Source organism: Dipodomys ordii, unplaced genomic scaffold (assembly GCF_000151885.1).
Source record: "Dipodomys ordii isolate 6190 unplaced genomic scaffold, Dord_2.0 Scaffold140, whole genome shotgun sequence".
NCBI lineage: Eukaryota > Metazoa > Chordata > Mammalia > Rodentia > Heteromyidae > Dipodomys > Dipodomys ordii.
In genome coordinates this window covers 3,420,414-3,446,640 of record NW_012267356.1, presented here as the reverse complement: position 1 = coordinate 3,446,640, position 26,227 = coordinate 3,420,414, and the positions used below count along the sequence as shown (strand labels likewise).

Below are 26,227 nucleotides of genomic sequence, written 5' to 3'. Positions count from 1 at the left end.
TTTTGTAAGGGGGAGATGATATTGATAGTCTTGTTCCTTGTTAGTGGATTTCTTGAATGCTGGAATTGCTTTTCTGAACAAAATATTTTATTTGAACCTTTCCATAGTCTTTATAATTTTGTTTGGAATCTGTCTGGGGGAAAATATACATAATTTCTTTCAATTATTTGTTTTGCTTAGCCATCCTTTACTTACCACTGACATTCGTTCATAGACACGAATAGAAGATAGTCTATCTACAATAAAGCAAATATGGGCAATTGATATTTTATTAATTTCAATTCAACTTATAAGACATACATATCATTCCTTTTGTACCTGAAGGATTTACACGGCATTTTTCCATTTTTTCTTCAAGAGACCTAATTTGCTTTTCTAATTGACCATTAAGTTCGAGTTGGGTCTCATAACGAGCTTTCCATTCACTACCTGAGTGAAAAAGATAGGGGAAAAAAATCAAGATCACCCAGACTGCATTTCATTTACTCATCTGAATAACATGAACCAAGGCAACTTATTACTATACCTAACTAATGATGAATACAAACAAACTAAAGGAAATAATTGCATGCATGAGGCCCTGGGTTCAATTCCTCAGCACCACATAAGCAGAAAAAGCCAGAAGTGGTGCTGTGGCTCAAGTGGTAAAGTGCTAGCCTTGAGCTGAGGGACAGCACCTAGTCCCAGAGTTCAGGCCTCACAACCAAAAAATAATCAAAAAGAAAAAGAAAAAGCTCTAAAGTCTGTTTAATAACTAATGTGTATTTGTGGTTTCTATATACAAGTCACAAAACTCTTCACATGACTAGTTATTTAATCCTCATTTTAAAAATTATTTTATTTATTGATCTTTTTTGTTGGCCGTGGGGGTTGAACTCAGGGCTTGGGCTCTGTCTCTGATCTCTTTCACTCAATGTTAGTGCTCTAAGCTTTGTGGAGATAAGTATCTTACAAACTTTCCTTCCTGGGCTGGCTTTGAATTGTGATCCTCAAGACTCAGCCGCCTGAGTAGCTAGAATTACAGGTGTGAGCCACCAGCATCTGGCTGGTTTAATAATTCAGTCATATTGAAATTGTTCAGTATATAATAACTACAACATTAAAGCTGTCAATTTGAAAACAGTATAAGAAGAAATTAACTTAACATGGAAATAAAAAAGCCTAATGTGGCACTCCATTAGGTACTCTAGGGATATAAAAATAAAGTTAGACACCATGAGTGCCTGTCAAGTTTTCAGGGTATAAATGGTTTTTCTTTATTATTTGATGTGTCTTTTCTTCTTTGCACACTCATAAGTTAGAGTAAAAACGTGTATGGTAGAATGAAGGTGCATAACCCTAAATATTCATCTTCATGTTTATTTAATAATAAAGTTCTCTTTAGGTTCTGTTTCATAATAATTAAAAACCAAACGATTTCCCCATAGATTGGATGTGAAAAATATTTTACATTTGTGTACAAAGGTGGTGGCGGGGGGGGGGGACAATGACAACACAAAGCTAACATTAGACAGCCCTTGCTATGACTGGTCAGTCAGGAGAAAATGTTTGGTTACGTGGATGCTATGGAACACATTAGCCAATAAAGGTTCCAAGTGAGGAACTATATCCTGATAGAAATAACCTCTGACCCAACCAAAAAAGGTAAGAAAATATATTAAAGCAGAGAGATTTGGCAAGGACAAACATACCAACATGTCTACACAGGAGGAGGTATATGGAGACATAGGGAAGTAGTTACTGCTTCGTCAATTTCAGGTGATTTCGTGATGAAAAACAACAACAATCTACAAAGTAGATTAAGTAGATTAAGTTTGAGTCATCTCCACCACTTACCTGAATGTGAATGAGATTTGGAGCTAGTTCCTTTCTTTTCTTGCTTTTGTTTCTCATCTGCAAAATAATGATAGCTAAAGTTCCTATCTTATATGAACTTTATCTTTCCTATCTTATTGGGAACACTCATGAAACAAGTAAAGTGCCTAGAATGCTTCAGGGCATGCAGAAATGCTATCAGAGTTGTTATACTTTATTTTTATCACAATGATCATCAACATTATAAAAAAAATTGTCTCCAAAGTGCTTCCTGGAGAGGCAACACTGCACTGCAGTATATAACTTATAATAAAAGCAGCTTTTCTTCAAGATAAAGGGATCCGTATGAGTAGTCATGCAGCAATCTGGGAAAGGTATTAGTAGGCAACATGATGAAAAAAACCTATATTTCTATAACATCTATAACTTCTGAAATTGACTCAGCAACGGAGGAAGTTCCAACAGAGAAATATGAGTAGGACATATAGGCAACTCATGAGTCTGAAAATGTGGTCAAATTCTTTCAGCTAAAAAGACCTGAAACACAATGTGTTCCCTACTAAAGAAGTAGAAAACCTCACTTTCTAACCTGCTATTGTCAACATTAAAAAAAAATAAGACCATTAATATATTAGATTTTTAACTAATCCCGTGGAAAGTTCTGAACTACTAAATTCTAAAAAATGAAAATTGCAATAGTTATGATTTGATTTCTTTAACGGTGTTCAACGGTGTAGTACATTTTAATGATAGCAGCAGGTGTTTTTGTATTTTTCCCCTTCAAAATGGAAATGCCTCTAATGTTTCACCATTATGTACAATGTCTGCCTGAAGTAAATAGAAGTAATATTTTACTTGTTTTCAAATGAGGAAGACAAATTGAATTTTATGAAAAGAATTTTAAAAACATTTAATCTATACACATATGATTTAATAACCAAAAAGATCCAAAGTTGGAAACCAGACTATAAATGGAAACAAATGTTCTCAAAGGAAAGGTCCGTGGATTTGTGTGTAGTCACTATATGGAATGTATAAACCTATTTGTCAAGGATCATTTAAGAAATGGGAAAGAAAGAGGACTCAGACCTGGAGCATTCACGGTACTTTTAGCAATCAGGAAGATGAAGAGAAATGACAAGTGCCAGTTGGTAGGAAGATAACCAAGACAGTGTGGTATTGTCCTTTCAAAAACAAGTTCTTGATCAACTGTGACAATGATTGTCAGGTCAAGTAAAATGAGAAATGAAGCTGCTGATGTACTCAGCAAAGTGGAACAAAATGGTGACCTTGATGAAAGAAGTTGATTGGAGGCAAAACTTGTGGAATGAGTGTAGGAGAAAATTAGTTATCTTTGTACTGGGCAAATTTAGTCTGTTATCTCTATATGGACAAATGCCACAGAGCCTCACTAAACCAAGGTTCACTTCTCTAGATGAAAAAAAAAATTGAGGAGCAAATTTAAGGTTAAGAGGTGGGAAAAGAAAGACGAGACTAAGGGTGTGAGCTTTGATTGGAGAATGCCTGGATTTGAATTCCAGATCTATCACTGACCATCTCCATAGTCTTGAGAAAGGCATTTCAAGCTTGATTGTTATTGTTGTTCTTGTTGTTATTGTTGTTTGTAACTGCTAAATTATATGGCAGTTTGCTGCAAGGCAGTATGTAACTAAAACTTTCATGAGTAATGTGGTAGATGGAAATAATAGTAGTTGAAATCTAATGGAAGCTAGGTAGGCCTTGCAACTCCTTAGGTATATGACCTTCTTTCTTACATAAATGAGGATAATGCCCACTGTCAGCTATTTATCTTAGGCTTTAGCTTTGGCCTACAGAGAAGAGAACTTCCTCTCCTGCCATCTTGGTATTTTCTTCATGCTTAAGTACAAATACCTTTCCATGATAACTGTTGCTAATATGTCTTGTCATGCAATATTTACTAGTGGGCATAGATAATGCTTTGCATGTGGATCCAGGATAATGCCTTCTACTTTTTCTGTAAACATATAGATGAGAGTACTTTAGCTACTCTTGCCAATGGAAATACTTGATAAATGAACCTAGTGGCTATCCTCACTGAGCTAGTGATAACTAAAGTATACAAAAGGAGATATAGGAAGCTACTAGCCTTGGATAAAATGTTGTTCTCCAATCAAACTTTAATACAGTGTTAGGAATTTACAGCAAGTGGCTTTTGATTTCTCATTTGGCTACTAATCCAGTTTGTTTCCCAAGAAAGGAAGTATAAATGGGTTTCACCCTAATAAACACCTCAGCATTGTCTTCTCTGGTAACACCATCTTTCAGCCCTTTCTGGAACTGTGCCCAGTTCTCTTTCCCTAGGTTCCCATTTCTCCTTACAAAGAACACAGATTACTTCTCATATCCTGATTTTATTTTGACCTTGGCTCCCAGTACTAAGGAAAAAAGAAAAGTGTTCATTCAAAGTGTTGCTACATGACAAAGTGTCAATCAGTATTTGTGGAATACATTAATAACCTGAATTCATTATGAAGTTTAAAGATAGATGGGTATGTGTGTGATGTATTTTATATACTCTCTCCTCCCCAGATTTTAGTTACAGCTCATATCCAATAGATAAGAGGGGTGTAATTTAAGTTAAATGAAAAGTTTGTCATATTTTATCACTCCGAAAGAATTTATATATTGATGTTAATAATAAAATTTTGTGAATTCATGAATACATTGAACTTGTAATGTAGAAAAAATAATTATATAGTAATAGGTTTGCATTCTGAAGTATTAATTTTACAGTTTTACTTTTTACTAAAGTAGTTTATTGTAAATTATTATTAATGATACCAAAAAGCCATGCTGAAATTTTGGTACTATGATTTAACCTGTGTTCTTTAAAAGTATTCTGATAAAATGAACAAGAATTATACAGGAGTCACATAATGTTTCTACTTCTTTACCTTCATTATCACTATTGAGTTTGGCTTCCATTTCTGCTATCTTGTGTCTTATTTCAAGCAATGACAGTTGCACTACATCCCTGTCATTAAAAATATATTGGTTAGTAATATTTCAATCAAAAATAACATGAAACAATGAAAGCATAGCTACCTACTAGTACTTCAGAAACAATTTTACTCTGAAATATAATTGACAGCATGGTTGCAATGAAGGCAACGGATCAGTCAATTTCCAAAAGACTATATCTTAAAACTCAAAGTGCACAGACAATCACTGGAAATGACCCTTAACCAAAATCTCAAGGAAGTTTGTTATCTGGTGCTCATAACCCAGCAAATTAAAAGTTTCAAAGCATTGCAAAAAGGCTAGGGCCAGAGGGGCCTACGTAAGAACTGATAGCCTAAAACAAAGAAAACACAGATCCTTCTTAAGCATACCAAAGGTCAGCTACGCAGGACACCAGTAAGCAGTACATTAATCGAAGTGAAGAAAATGAGAAGCTCATTTATTCAGTATTTTTGAATGCCTATTATGTTAGAGGCACTGAATTAAAGACATTACAGTGAATCATATATGTACAGTGTATACATATATATGTAATATACGTATATAATATACAGATGTATATGTGTATATGTATGTGCGTATATATATAGATGAATACATATATGTGTATATATCTAGCTATCTATCTACCTATACAAATGTATATATATATGTGTGTGTGAGAACACGGGAAGGGGGTCAGATGGGGACACACACGGGGAATGGGGACACGCACGGGGAAGTACACTGCCCAACTCACTTCATGTGGATTTCTTCCAGCAACTCCAGTTTAAGGCGGTCTATGCTCACACCATCAAAGTTGTCATCTCCTCCCTCCCCCATAGTGGCAGGTCAGAGACCTCCTGTGCCCCTCCTCTCCACACAGCTTAGGACATAAGATCTGAAGAGACCCACTGGAGCCAGGGAAGAAGGGATGGATGGCAAGCATCGTTGCCATGGTGACGCCCTGCGCCCCTCCTCCTTTGCGTGGGACACATGGTGACGTCACAGGGCGTCAGCAGCGATTCCAACAGGGTGGGGCTAGAAGTAGTGCCATAGATTAACATTCCACAACCGAGTGCAGAAACCTGGGCCATCATTCCTTCTCCTACTAGTGGAAGGTCACCCTTTGCTCAGGTACCGAGAATTTTGGTGCACTGGCTACACATCTGCCTTTTTCTGGTCTCAGGTGTGATATTTTCTTTATTGCAAGGCCTATTGAACGCACACCAGAGCCTGTACTTAGGCATACAGTAGGAGGATTGGGCCTTGGAAAGATACTGCCTGAATTGGGGAAGAAGTGAGCCTCCAAACCAAGAGCTTTTCTCTTAGTTTTAGGCAGATCTGCGGACTGTCCACTACAACTTGAAATTTTATCTGTTTAGATGTACAATTTTCATTCTCTTGAGGCATCTAACTTTTAATTGCCTTCTTTCCCAGCTCCCCATCTTTGAATAGAAAGGTAAGATGCACTGTCTGCTACTATCTCCTCCAAAATTCATATTGAAATATGAGTCCTAGACTGAGATGGTAAGATGAAACTAGGGACCCATAAGACATGATTAGTTCTTGGCCCTCTTGGGTGGAGAAATCCATTCATGGAACTAATGAGTTCATGGTTTATCTTCGTGGTTTATCTCCAGATGAGTCTGATATCAAAGCCATTTGGGTTAGAGTCCTAGCCAGATGCTGGCCTGGTGATTGATGCCTTTCACCACCTTGGGACTCTGACAACATATAGGCCAATACCAGTTATGGCCCCTCAACCTTGGAACAGAATTGTGAGCCAAATAAACCTCTTTGCATTACTACCTACAGGAAACAGTGTAAGATAATGACGTCTTACATTTTCCTGAATCAGTTTAATAAAAGTGTGATGGCACCATGTTTGCCAACAGAGATCGCAAGTGGTGTATCTGGTAAGGAATTTCTTCATTTCAGTTCATCTCTAGTGCTCAGAAGAATGACCTTTAGTGTAGGACACAGAGATAGGGAACATCTGGCTCACATCGTATTAGGCCTGTGAAACCATTTGTAAATTGATGAGACAGACACAAATGCCCATGGCCTGTCTGCCTTTAGTGAAAATCAAATGATGTTACAAATATCCAAATGGACCTTGTCAGAAAAAGACTTTCCCACTCCTGGGATAGGAGTTAGTAAATGTTATATCCCTACAAAAGGAAAATCAAAGGTAAAATGCATAAAAGACACAATAATTAATACTTACCTGGCAACTGTTTACTAACATACTTGGAAAACACTATTGAAAAAATATTAGAAATTTACAGGAAAAATTAGGGACCTATGGTTGCTATTCTTGAAACTAGTATATAAAATATACATTATCTTTCTGTTAGAAAGTAGGTTTTGATAGAAAAAAGGGAGATTTGAGAAAATTGTAAAATTTCTTAAATGTGGAATGTTTTAAGCAAGGGAACAGTTTAAAATTAATTTGAAAAAATATAAAAACAACATTAGACCAGTAGTGTGTTTGTTGTTCTTGTTGTTTGCTTTGTGCCAGTACTAGGACTTGAACTGAGGGCCTTATACTCTTGACTTTTGCTGCTCAAGGCAGTTGATCTACCACTTCAGATATACCTCCACTTCAAGCTTTTAGCTGGTTAATTGAAGATAAGAGTCTCATCAATACCAGATAATATGTTGGAAATGAACTTTTTACAACTTGGGGGAGGTAATTAAGGGAAGAGATACTGGGAGAAAAATGAGGGAGTAGGTAAAAATGTTTGACAAGAAATGTACTCCTTACTTATGTAACTGTAACCCCTCTGTACATCACCCTGACAATAAAATCAAACAAAAAGAGTTCCATGGATTTTTCTGCCTCGGCTTGCTTAAAAGCTCATTCCAGAGATCATAGCCTCTTTTAGTGCTAGGGTTACAGGAATGAGTCACCCAGCTCCCAATCATGTATTTGGAATGAGTCACCCAGCTCCCAATCATGTATTTAATGTGTCCAAAAGAACCACATTTGTAGGCCAGAAGAATTTTGAGGAATTAATTCAACTAATAATAATTAACTTTACTATGTAAAGGTGATGTGTAAGGTGCTATACTCACTATGGTATGGTTATTTGAGTTCTTGTCTTTTGAACTTAAGGAGATCCACTGTGAGGGTATAGCCAGGCACTGGTGGCTCATGCCTGTAATCCTAGTTACTCAGAAGACTCAGATCTTAAGGATCACAATTTGAAACCAGCCCAGCCCAGGCAGAAATGTCCATGAGACTCTTTTATTTTATTTTTTAATTGTAAAGATACTTTACAGAGGGGTTAGAGTTACATGAATAAGGTAATGAGTTCATTTCCTATTGAGCAGTGTTACCCCTCCTTTGTTTTTTCCCTATTCTCCCTTCCCTCCCCACCTCCCCAACTCCACCCACTGAACCAGCCAAGTTGTAAAGTTCTTTTCCAACATAGTGTCTTGTACATCTCACTGTTACAATGGGTCAACCTGTATCCTGGTTTTGTTATTTCCCTTCCCCTCCACAAATTAGGAAAATGTATATACAAGATGCAGGACACTGGAATGAAATATAGGAAATCAAATATAGTGACAAGGGTTATACCATGGGGGAAGAACATACATAAAAACAAAAAATCACATAGTACATTAAAAGAAAAAGCCTCTGTGTCCCTATCTTGGGGTTCATTTTGCTTAGCATCATCTTACGTGGTCATATGTACACAGCTCTTGACCTTTTCTGCTTGTCTGACAAGATTATCCTAGATGTATGCTAGTTATTACAAATAAGGGAAACCATGGGACCTATGTTTCTTTGGGCCTGACATACTTCACTTAATATACTTTTTTCCAAGTCTTTCCATTTCCTAACAAATGGGGCAATGCCATTCTTTCTGATGGAGGCATAGAATTCCATTGTGTGTGTGTGCGCACACACACACACACACACACACACACACACACAACTGAGGAGCATCTGGGTTGGTTCTATATCTTAGCTATGGTGAATAGTGCTGTGATAAACATAGTTGTGCTGGTAGCTTTAGTATGGCCTTGTTTGTGATTGTTAGGGTAAATGCCAAAAGTGGGTTTGCTGGGTCATAGGGGAGCTCTATGTGGAGTCTTTTGAGGAACCTCCATACTGCTTTCCAAACTGGTTAAACAAGTTTATGTTCCCACCAACAATGCAGTAGAGTTCCTTTTTGGCCACATCCCCTCCAACATCTGTTGTTAGATTTATTGATTATAGCCATTATAACTGGGGTGAGGTGGAATCTCAATGTTGTTTTGACTTGCACTTCTTTTATGGCTAGAGAAGTTGAACATTTCTTCATTTGTCTATTGGCCATTCTTATTTCCTCTTCAGAGAGGTCTAAGTCTTTAGCACAATTATTAATGGGGTGGTTGTTTTTTTTAACATCATATCTTTAATATTTACAAGCTATCAAAAACATCAGAGTTATTGACAAGTTCTTGCCAGTCAGTACTAACATGCCTAATTTACATAGAGGAAGTCAGACTACAGTGTATTTGTAAGAAACAATTTAGAGTTGGTGGACCTGCTGCCAGCCGACACCTGCAGGGCTCTGTCTGAGGGGACCCCCATGGCAGCTTGCTGTGAAAAAAGACAGCAGAGAAAAGCAAGTCCCAAATCTTAGGGGCCAATCCTCACATTGGCTGTATTTGGTTTTGAGGTGATTGTTTCTTTGAGGATTTGTTGTTGGGGAATTTAATTTTTTGAGGTCTAAGTATATTTTAGATATGAGGCCCTTGTCTGTTGTATGGCTAGTGAAGATCTTCTCCCAATCCGTAGGCTTTCTATTGATCTTGCTAGCTATGTTCTTTGCTGTGCAGAAGCTCTGCAGTTTTCATGCAATCCCATATGCCCAAACTTGGCCTGTGCCAAGGAGCCCAAAGTTTCTCCTGTTCCTTCTAGGGTGTCCACTTTGACTTTGAGGTCTTTGATCCATTTGGAGTTGATTCTGGTGCAGGGTCTTATCTCCTGTAATCACTCCAATTAACCAGAAGTAGACCTGTGGCTCAAAGTAGTAGAACACTAGCCTTGAGTAAGGAGGAGAGGGGAAGGCTCAAGGATAGTGTCCAAGCCCTGAGTTCAAGCCCCACGACCAACCAAAATATAAAAAATAAAGATATGGAGTAAAACTGAAAAAATCAGTGGTTCTTAACAGGTGTGAGAGGGTCAGAGAAGTGGCTGAATCTAGGGGGTTTTAAGATACAAGGGCTTCATTCTGATTGGCTGCACCATAGGTGCATGAGGTGTAACACAACCAACCAGAGAAGACCTGTGACTTACTGCAGACCTGAACCTGTAGTCAATCAGGTCTGTTCTTCAAGCTCCCACCCCAATTCTTAGGGAAGTTATTTTATCTCAAATACTGAGAAGAATGGACTTCGGTATAAGGTACAGACTTAGGTCTGTACAGAGGTCTGTAACAGACCACAAAACTTAAGGGGGGGGGGAATGGGTTTGGATGTTTGAAACAAACATGGCTTCTGGGGTCATTTGTTAGGTCGACAATTCTTTTCCATTGCAAGGTGTTGATCTCTTTTGGTATTTAACACCACCTATTCAACTGCTTTATACTTCAGTGGAAAAAGGAAGGGTAATATGAAGGAATTCATGCTGGTCTCCTATTAATCCCACTCACCAATGTCCTTCATATCTTCCTTTTTTCCTAACTAGAGTTCATTTCTTTTAGATTGAGGAGAGGTGAGAATTACTTAGAGATGATTATGTGTGATTTGCTTTTAGAATTCTTGTATGTAACCCAGCACATAGATTATGAAATGTCAAGGCCCAGAATTAATTTTTTTTCCCTCTGATTTGCTTGTGGAATCCTCTGTTCCTCTGGATCCAGATCAACAATCCTCTTTACCTCTAATTGTATTTCTAAATGAATACTCATCCACTCTCATGTAAACCAACTGTTCCTTTGCTCTTCATGCCTTCTTGGTCTAATATGCTACTCATACTTGTTTCAGGCTTCCATTCACTGCTCGCCTACTGACAGCAAAAGGTCAAGTCTTGCCACACTTCTGACTGGACTTCCAAATGGCTGATCCTGCAAGACAACCTCACTCTTCAATTTACAACTGACAACATAGCCATTGTTTCAACCTTTTTATCACTGGATGGCTTTACCTCCAAGTTTAAAAAACAATTTTGTGTCAAAAGTTTCCTATCCTTTTAGCTGCCAAGCCAGTGAACTCTGAGAGCCTTTCTTGTACCTAGGTGAAACTTCTTTCATCAAATACTCTTAACAGTTTGCTCTTGACCTGACTTCCAAATCTTGTCTGCAAAATTTAAAGAGCATGTCTGTGCAATGTGAGTGGAAAGCACATTTCTCTACATTTCTCCAGTGAATAACCTTGAGTGATCAAGCTGTTTCTTTACATGATATCTCTTTCCATAGAATATATCTTAGGACAATATTTCATCCAATCTATGTATTTTTTCATCTAATCTATATATCTTTCTAGATCCTTGAATATTTTTATTGAAAAACTGTAAGCTTTTCAAAAATCGATGTTCTGTTTGAAAGTAGTTCTGTTGCTAAATACAAAAATTGATTAGCAAGACTGTTTAAAAACTTTAGTTTGGTAAGAAGTTATCACATTTGGGTGAGATGTAGAATATGAAATGTTTGGCAACAGCCCTAAGACTGGTAAGCAGACCATAAACTAGTTATCATTTCCAGAAGAGGACTCATTTCTTATCCATTGCATCTTGGTTTAAGAATCACCAAGGAAAATACAGCACAGCATCGGATGGAACAAGGTATTCCTTACATACAGCAGATACAAGATTAGTTCCAATAGTATGTGTGAGTCTCTTATACATAGTACTTCCCTAAAGAGCCATGCAGGGAAATTTGCCTATGCATTTCTCTTACACCACAGTGGAATGATCCTGACTCCTTCCCCAGTAGATTCTGACAGGATCACATACACATGTATGGACAGAACAAAAGAACACTCATTGAGCCTGAATGGGAAAGATATTCTCACACAAGTCTCAGACTGTGTTGGCTCTTTATCTCTTAGAGAGCGTTCAAAGGCTGACTCTGATGGGAGGGTTGGGAGAGGGTATCATAGGACTCTGCACCTTTCCCAACACAGCTTTCCGTTCAAATAAAACAGGAAAAGGAAAAGCTCACTCTCCCCCAAATCTGATGAAAAATTGCTTACCTTGGAAATTCTTTCCCTTGGCTACACCAAAGAAATTGTAACGAAAACATAGTAATTTTTAAGCAGCTGGAACTGGGAAACTTGTGAAAGCCATTCATCCTCATCTACCTACATTCCTTAATGAAAGAAGATTGATTGAATAATTGCTTTTCTCCCTCATTTTTAAGGCTAGTAGGTGGCTTCTTTTCTACTCTAACATAATGTTGGGCAAGCTACCTAACCTCTCAGTCTTATTCTGTGAAATAAAGTTTCTAATACCCAGGTCAGTCATATTATTAAAGATAAAATGATATTAAAGATAAAAGGCTTCTAAGGACTGGCATAGACATAGGAACTAGGTAAACATTATCTACCATTAGTTCTGTAGCCAGTTGATACCTGGAGCTATACCACCAAGTTCATTTATCAGGAAAAGCCCTGATAGGAGTAAATGTAACATATACAGTTGGATTTTTCGGTAGGCAAAAAGTCTTGCCACTATGCTGCTTTAAGAACCACCATATTTGTAAAGAGCAGACATTCCTTTCTCACAATTCTGGAGGCTAGGAGCTCCGGGGTTCACTGTTGCTGGAAACTAGTCTCTGCTTCAAAGATGGGGTATGGGGTGTGTTCACACATGACAGAATAGTGGAGTGTAAAATGAGACAAATGTCACGTTCTCAATGGATAAGGAAAGAGGCTACAAAGGGCCTTTGTAGTTCTTTCTAGCCCTTTTCTATGGCATCGATCTCACCCATGAAAACAAAGACCTCATGGCTTAATCATCTCCTAAAGATCCAGCCTCTAAATACTGTTATACAGGGTACTAAGTTTCAACATAAATTTGAAACATACAAACCATAGTAGGCCTGTAGACAATGAAAACTAGGTTGACCATGGGGTTTGAACTGGTCGGGGTCTGGGCACTGTCCAAGGATAGAGCTCTACTACTTTGAGCCACAGCTCCACTTTTGGTTTTCTAGTGGTTAATTGGAGCTACGAGTCCCATGAACTTTCCTGCCTGAGCTGGCTTTGAACTGTGATCCTCAGATCTCAGCCTCCTCAGTATATAGGATTATAAATATGAGCAACCTAGAAGAAAGAAGGATGGCCAATAGACACATGAAGAAATGTTCAACATCCCTAGCCATAAAAGAAATGCAAATCAAAACAACATTGAGATATCACCTCACCCCAGTTAGAATGGCAAAAATCAAGAACTCTAACAACAACAGATGCTGGAGGGGATGTGGACAGAAAGGAACCTTACTTCATTGTTGGTGGGAATGTAAACTTGTTCAACCACTTTGAAAAGCAGTATGGAGGTTCCTCAAAAGACTTCACATAGAACTCCCCTATGACCCAGCAATCCCACTTTTGGGCATTTACCCAAATGTTTACAAACAAGACCACACTAAAGCTACCAGCACGAATATGTTTATTGCAGCATTATTTACCATAGCTAAGATATGGAACCAACCCAGATGCCCCTCAGTAGATGAATGGATCAAGAAAATGTGGTATATATACACAATGGAATTCTATGCCTCCATCAGAAAGAATGACATTGCCCCATTTGTTAGGAAATAGAAAGACTTGGAAAAAATTATATTAAGTGAAGTAAGCCAGGCCCAAAGAAACATAGGTCCCATGGTTTCCCTTATATGCAATATCTAGTATATGTATGAGTCAAGCAGAAAAGGTCAGATAATGTGATGTCAGGAAAATGAACCATTAGATGTGTATTTTAATGTTTTTTTCTTTCATGCATGTGTTTCTAATGCATTTATAAGATTATCTCTTTGTTGCTTTGTATGTCCCTCCCCCACAGTATAACCCCTGCTTTCACTATATTTGATGTCAGTATAACTTGTGGAGGAGATGGGGAAAAACCAGTTGTTTAAAGATACAGGTGGACCTGTTGCAACAATGAGAAGTACAAGTTGTCATGTCCAAAACGAGCTTTACAACGTCAGTGCGGTGGGGGGGGGGGGGGAAGGAGAAGGATTGGGATGGGGGGGAGGGGGGAGGCTGGGAAGGGATGTGAAGGGTAAACAAAGGAGGAGGATGCAATGCTTGGTAAGAAATGTACGCATTATCCTGCCCATGCAATTGTAACCCCTCTGTACAGTATGTTCACAAACAAAAAAAAATTTAAAAAGATTAAAAAAAATAAATATGAGCAACCTTGCCAGTGTAGATCCTGACTGGAAGTTATTTTTCAAATTCAATTTTACTTCCATCCATCTCAGAAACTAGTAACCCATTCTTTGATTAGAAAAAAGCTACAGTAAATTTGTATTCCTAAAATACAAGCCCAATGAATACATCTGAGGCCAATTCAGAGAATTATTTATTCACACAAAGCATTATTTTACCAGCTTCAAATATAGTCCATTAACTAGGGAGCCACTAGAAGTTTAGAAATGAATAGACTAGAGCTACACAAACCAATACCAATCTTTTAAAATCAATAATCCAAAATAAATGCGATTAGGTATCAGATTACATATTTGTAACTTAAAAAAAAGCATCATGTCCTTTGCCAAAGTAGAAACTACCATGACTACACATATTCTTTACCTTGATCATGAGTAGGAACTTCCTTTCTTAATAACTTTTTGTATTTTTAACACAAATTCCAATGATTGAATCAAAAAGTAAAAGTAAACTGATCTCTGTTCATACTTTCATTCTTATAAAGTAGTTACTAGGCTTACAGAAGCAGATATTGGTAAAATGATTTATGTACCTATTTGTCCAATTAAGCTGATAATATCACTTCACTTTATTACTAATACTGAAAAATTATCTAGGCTCCTAATATATTACTACTAGTCTCAATCTCCAAAAGACTTAAAGATGTATTTTGTTCATTTCAACTCAGAAAGCCATCTCATTTCCTAACAGATGGGTAAGCTACCAAGTAATCTTCTAAGACTTCCCTGATTTGAAGTCTTTTAAAATGTTGTCTGAGAATTTTTTTTAAATTGTAACATTACTGCTCTTGTTTAGCTTATATACTGAAAATTCAAACGGGGCATCTATAAAGATCCACAATTAGTGCAAAAAGAGGAGACAATATTTTCAATCTGTTTCAGTATAAATAGAACTAAGGTACTACATGTGAGGTTTATGTAAATATATAACTTCCTATTTGACTTTCTAAATGCTAGCAAATACAAAAATAGTTCAGGGTTAGGTTAAATTAGGTTAAAGCACATATATTAAAGCTTTATTTTAACTGCAAAAATACTGTAGCCACATTCAGGAGAAAATAAACTTATTGAGACTACTGTGTGCATATTTCCAAAGTCCAGTGCAAGAATGCTGATTATTTTCCTTGCAAGTAGAATACAAGCTCCAAAAAGTGGGACTGTCACTTTACAGGAATAAATGCATTTAAAAAATATTGACTCATCTGGGGAGAATTCCACCACTGGACTATTTAACAAAATTTCTTCCATGTGATAAGGCTTTGGTATAGGTTACTTCCTAGTATTTCCATCACTTCTCATCCTTCTTTGTCTCTTTCTTCTCTACTTCCTTGGTCTCTTCATCCTCTCTTTTCAAGTCTGCATTTCCTGCTGCTCCTTGAATTTCCTTCTGAGAACTGTCGATGATCCGATAGTCCTCAAGGAGTGTCTGTCCTGTTTGTTTTGCAGTTTTCTTCACCATGGCTTTGATACCAATGTTGTCAATGTTGTAGGCAGCTACACCAACGTTGATAGCAGAATCCACTGCACTATGTGTAGCTTCTCCTGCATTATGCCCGTATCTTAATTTTAAAAAAGTACAATAAAATTATAAATATAAAATAAGGAATTCTGAAGTTAGTATTAAATAAACCTTCAGTTACCCTTGAAGGTAAAATCTTAACTTTCAATTTCATTAATAGCTTAAAACACAACCAAGAATGAAATCATAACATTTATAATTTATGTGAAAATAAACTCATATTAGATGAGAATAAAGACTGTTCAATAAAAATGAAATGTAAATAAGTGGCTATTAGCCAGTCATTAAACACACCAAGCACTTTGTTCTGGCCTGGACTACCTGTGATTCAGTGTCTCCCCATTCTCAAGTCATCTAGCTATTATTTTCTCAGTATCCAATCTTTTAAATAGCCCATCTCATTGCCAAACTCACTCTTAATTGCTCTTTCTTCTATCATGTATCACCTTTTACATACCATACAGAATTTACGATTGTTTATATCTTGTCTCACCAAATCAACTCCTTTTTACTGTGTTCATTAATGAATCCTATACATCTAGAAGAGCGCCTCTGGGCCAGAGTGCTGTTTGAGACTCTTATGCTCAAGGTGAGCACTCTACCACTTGAGCCACAGTGCCACTTCTGGCTTTTTTCAGTAGTTTATTGGACATGAGTCTCATGGAAGTTCCTGCTCAGGATGGCTTTGAACCACAGATTCTCAGGTCTCAGGCTCCTGAGTTGCTAGGATTATAGGTGCGAGCCCAGCTCATTCTAAGTTTTTTGAGCATCATATCCAGAAATATTTACACACTCATATTTACCACTGCACTATTCACAACACTGTAGAATAGTGTCCATAGCATAGGTGTCCATTATCTGATAAAGAAAATGCATTATATATACAACGGAGTATTTGTAAGCCATAAAGAAGGATGAAATTATATTATCTGCAGGAAAATGGATAGAATTGGAGATTATCATGATAAACAGAATAAGCCAGTCTCACTAAGATAAATACCCTGGTTTTCTCCCTTATAGAATTTAGAGGGTAGAAAAGGACATGAAAGTAAAAAGGGAACTTTCAGGGATGTGGAAAAGGAGAGGAGGAAGGAAATGTAAGAAAGGAAATTAGAGGGAGTGAATATGACTAAAATACATGTATCCATGGACATGGATCCACTTGCATAGTACATGCTAACAAAAATTTTAAAGTTATGTGAAAAATTATAAAATATGTATAAGAATACTTATTACCAACCACAACAATAGCCAGTATCTTTCTTTAATACTATGTTCTAAAAATATATATAATCTGGCTCATTATGGTGGCTCAAGCCTGTAATCTGAAGTACTTGGGTGGGAGAGACCAAGGCCCATCTGGACATAAAAATTCAGGAAACACCATCTTAACCAAAGGCTGAGTGCAGTGGTATGTACCTGTTACCCAGTTACAAGGGAAAACACAATGGCTAGGCTCTGTGGGATGCATCCAGAAACAGGAGGAAGCACTGTAGGAGATATGTAGCCAAGGCTGGCTCTGGCATAAAAGCATGAGCCTACCTTGGGTATGAAATCCTACCTCAAAAACAACCAAGGTAAACATGGGCTGGAAATATAGTTCAGGCACAGATGTAGCTGAGGTGGTAGAGTGACTCCCTTGAGCACATGAGGAGTGCAATACTCCAGACCACCCCCCTCTGCACTCCTATACAAGAATACCAAAAGCACACCTCCCAGTAGTTGCTTTAGTCTGTATACCGTTTTCCCCAGAGCCAAGCTTTTAAAATTCTTTTAAAATTCTTATCTATTTCCCCAAGTGGTAGATTGCTTAAACAATAAAAAAGGCAAATCTACATTTCTGCATATCATGTTTCATAGGTGCTTTGAGATCTGTACTTGAACAATTCACATTAACACTGGATCTACCTTTGGGATTAACAAAATTCTCTGTTACTGTTAACCTGGACTAGAACAGTGTTATGTGACCCACTGGCTTCTCTGAGCTTGGTTATTTCCTAGTACTAGTGTTGTAAGCATAAAGTAATCGTACTATGGCCCTCAATGAATTCGATTCTACCTTTTGCTTCAAGTTTGTAATTATAATTACAACAAACATAATACAGTATAATACTGTATTGTAATATACATATACATGCATGTACATACATAGGTACATATAGAGAGAGAGAGAAGAGAGAGGGTGAGAGAGAGATTGATTCTGCCTAAATACAGATAAAGGCAGAAGCTGTTGTCAGCTGAACTTTAAGTGTGTGTGATTCTGGACTAGGGATTTTTCTCATCCCCAGGGCTGCCTATAACTGTACCCTGCCAGTTCCTGCTGTTTGCAATCCCTCAGCATTCCAAGGATTTGTTGATGGTATAGAGGCTTCATAGAGAAGGGAAGCAGTCATGAACATGACTGACAATGGCTAGAACTACATGAGATGACTAGGGTGGTGGCTTTTTAGCATTGGAAAAGTGATCCTAACTCTTGGTCTCATGTTTACCTCTATAGCACTATGTGAACTACAGTCATCGTAACTCAGGAATTTAAGTCCCACTCACGTTTTCAAGTGCAGAAAATCCCCCAGACTTAAAAACTTCCACTGGATTTGGAATGTTCCCTATTTTACTGATGCAGTTTATTAACTCTCACAACACTTACAGTATTTTTATGTATATCACATTTCTAAAAGCTATACTGTCTTTAATAATGATGATTTTGTTCTTCCATGCTATCTGTAGCAATTCTTTTTAAACTGGAAAAAAGTATCAAACTAGGAAGCAGGGAACTATATTCTAATATCAATTGGCTACATAACCTTAGCCAAGTCTCCTGCATTTCATCTCAACTTATAAAATAATATGTAACTGAAAGCATTTTTGAAAGTTCTAAAGTACTAAACATCTATTAAATAGCTTTACATTAGCTTTATTTACTTATTTAGCTGGTATGAGAATTTAAACTCAGGGCCTCAAGCTTATCTTCCAATCATGGCTGATACTCTACCAATTGAGCCTTATCTCCAGACTGGCTTTTTTGCTGGTTAATTGGAGGTGGAGTCTTGGAGACATTTTTGCCTGGGCTGGCTTTGAACCTTGATCCTCAGACCTCAGGCATCTGAGTAGCTAGGATTATAGGTGTGAGCCACTGGGGCTTGGCAGTTTTATTTTTTTTTAATATAACCACACCTATTAACTTTCCTTCTAAATATGCTTTGCAATCAGTTTTACAAACACCTATTCATTTCTAGTCAATTATTCAGTCCTTCTCTTCATTTAGATTCAAACTATAGTATTAAGTCTTAGAAAGCATATCTTCAATAAAAACTTATTTTTGATCTCTTTAAAATAAGTTAACTTTAGTTGGAGTTTCAGTTAGATTTTATGTACAAACACTGTCAATAGAAAAAAGTAAAAATGAATGTGCATTATATTCTAAATAAATCAGTGGGACTTAATTTATTGTTTGAATTATTTTTAGAAAATTTCTCCAATGTCTTCAGTGCATTCTACAGAGGACACTGGAAGTGATTTTAGATTTTACTAACTATAGCATTTAAGCAATAACATATTTCAAATAAATCTACCAGAAGGTCAATTTATATGCAACCTTCAAAACTATTCTCAGAAATACTATCTTGAAATAAAATAGAAATACCTCTCTATTCATCTAAGTATTAAAAGTTGGCAGGAAGTACCTGGTTTATGAATGGTCTAGTAGGTGAATCTATGGACTCAAGTTTAATCTTGGAGTTAATAGGCAATTTAATTTAGGCAAGTGGTTATGATCTAACAGTATGACAGGACCTATGCTTTAGCAAGCTCTAATTGTTTCATAAATTGAAACAGGAAACAAGTGAGCCTGATTTGAAATAATGTAGGCCTATTCTAAGTGGCTGATAAAAAAGCAAAAGATATTGGTGGCAGAAAAACCTGTAGTGATATATAATTGGGATGCTTGAGTAAAAAGATTGAGACAAAGCTTACCAGAAAAGACAGACTTGAGAGTTGCTTGTGCAAACATGATAATGTAATGAAGAACAGAAAACAGAATACAATAAAATCTTAGAAAGAACCAAGTTAAGGATAGGTTTGGAAGACAACACTAAGAAAAAGTTTACTAAGACAAAAAGAAAAGGTGACCTAAATGAGAATACAGTTAGATTGAATCCCTCAATCTTTAAAACCACTAAATATTGGAACAAGATTACCAGAAGTAATAAGCATGTAATTAAATGTTATTCATGAGAATTTCTGAAAGAAATCTATACACGTACATAATAAAATCATTACTAGTGATAACACAAATAAGAAGGGTGGCTAATAATGAAGCCAAAATTAAGAAATCAATAACAAATCAAAACTAATGAAGGAAAATTAAGTAGTATAATGAAAGAATCCAATTTTACAAAAATGCAGCAATTATCCAAAGATAAATTAATGGTCTAGACTTTAATAGCTTATTTTTCAAAAAGTGACAAGTTTGATATGGGTCATTAAAGAAACAGCCACTAAAAACATACATTCTGTCTTAGGCCTTCCTTATCAAGTGAAAAATATGACCAAAATAAGGAAGTAAATCTCACCATATCTAATCTGATTACAACAGATAACAAAAATCAGATTCTATTCCAATGCCATATTTTGAGAAGACTGATAAACTAATGTGTTCCTAACAAAATAAAATAGAAATAAAAGAGAATAACAGAGCCCTTCATATAGAGGATTAAGGAACTGACAATACTTAGAAGACAAGAAAACCACAACTGATGAGCAAAACAGTGTTATGTATGCATTTGCATAGATATTCTATGGAAAACAGTGGAATGATTCATATAATTCCTGAGTGGATGTGATGTACATTTGGTTTCAGGCAATATGATAGCAACCACTGGAATTATTCACACACTCTTGCGAAGTTAAAAGAGTATTTAAATTAAATTTCACCATAATAACCAATAAAGTACTATGCCATAAAGTAGTAAATTTCTTATAGGAAAATATTATCTAGCTCATTTTCCACAAATATATATTCAAAAATAAAATATTGTAAGGGGAAAATAACAATAGATCTAACTTACTGATATTTTATATTCTCCTTTAAACAATTTAAAGTGGAACAAAAGGAGCTTAAAGGTGAAATCTAGAAGCTAGGTAGAAGTGTGGTGAATTATTTAACAGTGCAATTAAGTATAGTAGTTTACAATCAGTTATTGCTTTCCACTGTGTCAATGTCTGACAAAAATTGTTTAAAATGAGTCTTAAAAGTTCCCATATAGGGCTGGAAGGTGGCTTAGAAGTAGAGTGCTTGCCTCGTATGCATGAGGCCCTGGGTTTGATTCCTCAGCACCACATAAATAGAAAAAGCCAGAAGTGGTGCTGTGGCTCAAGTGGTAGAGCATTAATCTTGAGCTGAAGTGCTGAGGGGAAGTGCCTAGGCCCAGAGATCAAGCCCTAAAACCGACCAAAAAAATAAATATATTTACCTAAAAATGGTATAAACTGATCCTTTACATTACCTTATACCATTAGAAATCAGATAAGAACGCTTAAATAGTACATTTGGGGTTTTTTCTGACATAATGTATATAAATAATGTGGACTCAAAACGACTACCTGGGAGAATATTACAGACAATGAAAACATGAATTTATTATACTGAATCAGCTGTATTAGAAAAGAAAATCATAAATATTTAGTTTTTAAAGGAAAATAAAGATGTATGGAGATGTAGAACATATAGCATTTCTATAAACAAAAGAAGGAATGATGAGTTGATTTGGTCAGTTCTATCACTAAGTTATTGCTGACTTGGTATTTTTTAAGTTTCTTCCCTTAAAAGGCATTTTCCATTTCTAGACCAGACTGCTTCTCAACCAAAGATGAGAAAACAGGATTACCTAGACAAAATCCTTTATTTCTCAAGCATCTCCTTCTTTCTAAAATCCTAATAGAAATTTAATTACTTCCGAGACCAAGTCATCTTTATAGTAATAATACAAAGCTATTCAGCTAAATTCTCACCCAAGTTAACTTGAGAGTAAAGGATGAAAAGAATACCAAAGAGTATAAAAGAAATATAACTTCTGTCAAAATATCCCACATATAATATTATATCCTTTTCACTAAGAACTTATAAAAAGAAAAATCTATACCAAAACCTAGTACTTCCTGTATATGTGAGTCTTAAACCTGAGAAACTCTAACATGCATGTCTACTGCCTAATTATCTGTGTGAACAAATGATAGTGATAATTTAAACATAATTCGCTTTTGGTCTAATAGTCACTTCTGATTTTATATGGCTGTTGCTAGGAAAGAAACTTTCCCAATTCATACTGATCCATTAAAGTAAAACTCAGACACACACACACACACACACACACACACACACACACACACACACACACACACTGAATATTAGAGGTCAATGCCACAATTCTAAGAGGTAAACTGAAAGATTTGAGTTTTTACATTTCTGTCAAAAGGGATTCAGATGTATTCTGTATTTTCTGCACACACACACACACACACACACACACTTAGAGGTCAATGCCACAATTCTAAGAGGTAAACTGAAAGATTTGAGTTTTTACATTTCTGTCAAAAGGGATTCAGATGTATTCTGTATTTTCTGTTCCAACTCTCACTTAAAAAGTGACGATCCAGGGCTGGAAAGTTGGCTCAGTGGTAGAGTGCTTGCCTCACATGCATGAGGCCCTAGGTTTGATTCCTCAGCACCACATAAGCAGAAAAAAGCTGGAAGTGGCTCAAGAGGTAGGCGCCTTGAGCTGAAGAACTGAGGGACAGCACCCAGGCCCAGAGTTTAGCCCCATGACCAATCAAAAAAAAAAAAGTGATGATCCAAGATGTGTCATATTGCTTTGATTCGAAGGTCCACATGTTCCAGATTGAGCAAATCAAGCTGATTTAGGATGGAAATTAAGTTTTAGTATTTCTGATGCCAAAGAGCATAAAAAGTATGTTTTAAAGTGTTAGAAAATAAATCTATAGAGTGCAAAACTTGCACAGATGGGTACATCAAGGGCAGAGAGGCCCAGGACTATTCTCTGCACTGCAGAGCACAGGTTGTAACACATTTGGTTTATATTTTAGTTCTACAACTCAATTTAATGTTTTATGCTTTGTATTACTCAACTATAAAATGGAGTTAACTGTTAAAAGCTAAAGGCAATGAACACATCGACTAATAAGTAATTATAAACTAAAAACTAATGTTGTCAGTAAGTGAGTAACCAAGAGTAATGAACAGCATAAGTATTACTCCTCTTTTAAAAGAAAAATTAGGTCTAAACTCATTCAGTTACAAAAGCAAATTACGTCCTTCACATTTTGGCACTGACTAGATAGTATAGTAGGACAAAATATAAAGAACATCTGATCAAAGAGTACATTGTATAGATTCATGAAAATATTAAAAAGAAACCAGCATTTTGTACAATATGTTCTAATGAAAGTGGTAAAAACTACAAAAAAAGAACAAACAACTAGAAGATCTTTTCTTAACTCTTTAAAAATCACTTGTTATAATTTTTTTTTTTATTGAAGGCTGCTGCTTCGGCATCCATTTTTAGGCATGACTTAAACTGTGTGAAATCCTACCACCTTTGGCCTAGTTAAAACTTCATCTTCTTTGTTTTTAATTCCTTTGTAATAAAGCCCAATCTCACTGACTCACAGTTGCTGGCCAGTCATGTGAGTTTGGCTAGTTTACCTGAAAAGGGACACCTATTAATTAGAAAGCCAAAGGAGTAGCACTCATGGATTTTAACAAGGCACCCAAACTCATCCTCCTGTCTCTGTCTCTCTCTTCACCTACAGTTTCTTCCCTGTTGTCTTTAGACTTCCTGTCAGTACTTATTTATAATCTTCTTCTCTAGTAAATCTATCCTAAAATATTTATACTATTTCCCATGTTTTATTGTGTAGTCCCCTTTGTGTCTCACCTGACCAATACACACAAATCTAATTCTTTTACCAGTCATTGGTCTCCTAAAGAGTCCTAGAGATTACTTCTCTAGTAGGAATATAGATCAGACAAAGAACAAATACAGGTCTGAAAAGAGCCCTAAGAGTGTCTGTACAACAAAACAAGTTTTGCAGGGCGCTAGTGGCTCACACCTGTAATCCTAGCTATTCAGGAGGCTGAGATCTGAGGATCATGGTTCAAAGCCAGCCTGAGCAGGAAAGCCCTGAGACTTATCTACAATAAACCACTCAGAAAACTGTTAATAGGGCTGTGGCTCACGTGGTAGAGTGTTAGCCTTGAGTTGAAGAGCTGAGGGACAGTGCCCAGGCCCAGAGTTCAAGCTCCACAACAACAATCAAACAAACAAACAAAATCAAGTTTCTTCTGAGAGGGACACTTGGGTTGTATATGAGGATAAAGTAGTAACCTAGAAAGTTGTACTGGCCTACCTTGCCCAGTACCAACTGAGCAGGACTTAAATTTATAATCACTCTCTAGAGACTGCAAAGCCATATTAGAAAAAAATGATACTAATTAGTGGATATACTTGCTCATTTCTATGTTTGCCTATTCTTTAACACATGAAATAGAAGATCTACCATCATTCATTCCAATATAAATAGTGGTGATTAGTGAAGATGTGTCATAATTTAGAAGTCATGGTACAGAGAATGAGCTAAGGAAGGATGATGTACTTAGTCAAGTTTATCTAGGCAGATATCACCATTGACAAAATATAGTTAACAGCATATACAAAAATTCTAGACTTTAAAAAGATATACCTATTATTCTCTTTATGGATGATGGACATTTATAACAATTAATAACATAAAGCAAAGTCATATGAATTCTATTAAAACTTTTCTTAAGCTGGTAGCGGGTGGCTCACACCTGTAATCCTAGCTACTCAGGAGGGTGAGATCTGAGGATCGTGGTTCAAAGCCAGGCCAGGCAAGAAAGTCCATGAGACTCTTATCTCCAATTAACCATCAGAAAACTAGAAGCAGAGCTATGGATTAAAGTGTATAACACTAACCTTGAGTGAAAAAAGCTCAGGGACTGTGTCCAGGCCCTGAGTTCAAGTCCCCCGGCTGAGAAAAACAGAATCAAAAACTTTTCTCCAAATTTAGAAAACAGTGAAACAATGCATTCTGTCAAATAAAAATATTAAAAAAAAACAATTACAGAGCCAGACACTGGTGGCTCATACTTGTAATCTGGCTCCTCAGGAGGCTGAGATATGAGGATTGCAGTTTGAAGCCAGCCTGGGCAGGAAAGTCCATGAAACTCATCTCCAATAAACTACTCAGAAAAAGCTGGAAGTAGCACTCTGGCTCAAGTTGCAGCCAGCCTTGAGCACAAAGAGGCTCAGGAACAGTGCCCAGGACCAGAGTTCAAACCTCAGGACCAGAAAAAAAATTACAGTAACATCTTAACTCTCGTGATTTTAAGTAAGTGACAAGAGAATTAATCTTGAAAGTAAAATAAAATTTAACTTACTTGTATCTGACAGTCTGTACAGTTTCTGCTGAAACATTATTAACAATGCATCTAGCTGCACATTCCAAGCCCTGCCAGACAGTTGAAAATCCTGTAAATATATTAAAAGTAAACAAATCATGCTCAAAGAAAACAAGACTTTCCTATATAAAACTCTTCTAGTTAGGTATAAACTTGTCTAGCATGTACAAAACCTGTGCTTGATTCCTAGCATTATAGTCAGTTACTAAGAAATAAACATATAAATAAGTAAATTTAAGAAAAACAATTAATTTAACTCCAAGATGTTTTATTACCTTGAACACTACTTGCTGCAATCACCATTGCACCATCCAGGGTAGATTTTCCATCTTTGTCCCTTTTAAGAGCTTCAGGAACAAGTTTGCTTCCATGCTTCTTGACATGTGGAGCTAGTTCTTTACCAACACAATTTGCTACAGTACAAACTCCATCAACTAATTAAAAAAAAAAAGAAGCTTACTTAGAAACACTGTTATTCTCTTGGTTTTTACCATTCATATTTAGCAAAATTCTACCTATGGGAGACAGTCTACTGCCTGTTTTTAAACAAAGTCTATCACTCATCTTTCAGGTGAGTTTGCACCTTATATTAATAACCTTGCCTCTTGGATATACATGCTCTTTTTCTGTTTAAAAGAAAATTACCTACATTTTTTATGATTTCTGCAATACACACCAGGTAGGGGCACAATTAATGTTACATTTCTTTTCTAGCTAAGCATAGTTATATTTTCTCTCTTCTCAGAAAATATGGCAAATAATAGCACAGTTTTTAATTCTATAAAAGAAACAATCCCAAATCTGGTTAAAAAATACTAAATACCAAGAGAAAGATAATTTCAGTATATTTAGTGGCAATCCATATTAAAAACCTGTTTTAGTGCTGTGATTCTCAAAAGATAAAGAAAGAGGCATGGTGCTGGGAAGCCTGGCATCAGAACTACAACAACAGCTTTTCTCAAACGACATATCCCTTGATACTTGACCTGCAACCACTATAAAGTGAGCTGCAATCTCCTGAAG

At 36.4% G+C, this 26,227-nt stretch overlaps 2 protein-coding genes across 3 annotated transcripts in view; both read right to left on the bottom strand.

Annotated features, from left to right (window-relative positions):
* The window catches only part of LOC105997148 (coiled-coil domain-containing protein 169-like), a 34,996-nt gene extending 29,356 nt beyond the window's left edge, over positions 1 to 5,640 (bottom strand). Inside the window, exons 1-4 of the mRNA XM_013031474.1 lie at positions 5,558 to 5,640; positions 4,752 to 4,831; positions 319 to 429; positions 196 to 236 (exon numbers count right to left, since the gene is read on the bottom strand). Coding sequence (XP_012886928.1) covers positions 196 to 236; positions 319 to 429; positions 4,752 to 4,831; positions 5,558 to 5,640 — 315 coding nt within the window. The remainder of the gene's footprint in view (positions 1 to 195; positions 237 to 318; positions 430 to 4,751; positions 4,832 to 5,557) is intronic.
* Positions 5,641 to 14,299: 8,659 nt separating this feature from the next.
* The window catches only part of Spg20 (spastic paraplegia 20 (Troyer syndrome)), a 28,736-nt gene continuing 16,808 nt past the window's right edge, over positions 14,300 to 26,227 (bottom strand). For both annotated transcript variants that reach the window (XM_013031487.1, XM_013031488.1), the window contains 3 exons: positions 25,480 to 25,638; positions 25,184 to 25,274; positions 14,300 to 15,748 (listed from right to left, as the gene is read on the bottom strand). In XM_013031487.1, the coding sequence (XP_012886941.1) occupies positions 15,478 to 15,748; positions 25,184 to 25,274; positions 25,480 to 25,638 (521 nt within the window). In that variant the 3' untranslated portion in view covers positions 14,300 to 15,477. The remainder of the gene's footprint in view (positions 15,749 to 25,183; positions 25,275 to 25,479; positions 25,639 to 26,227) is intronic.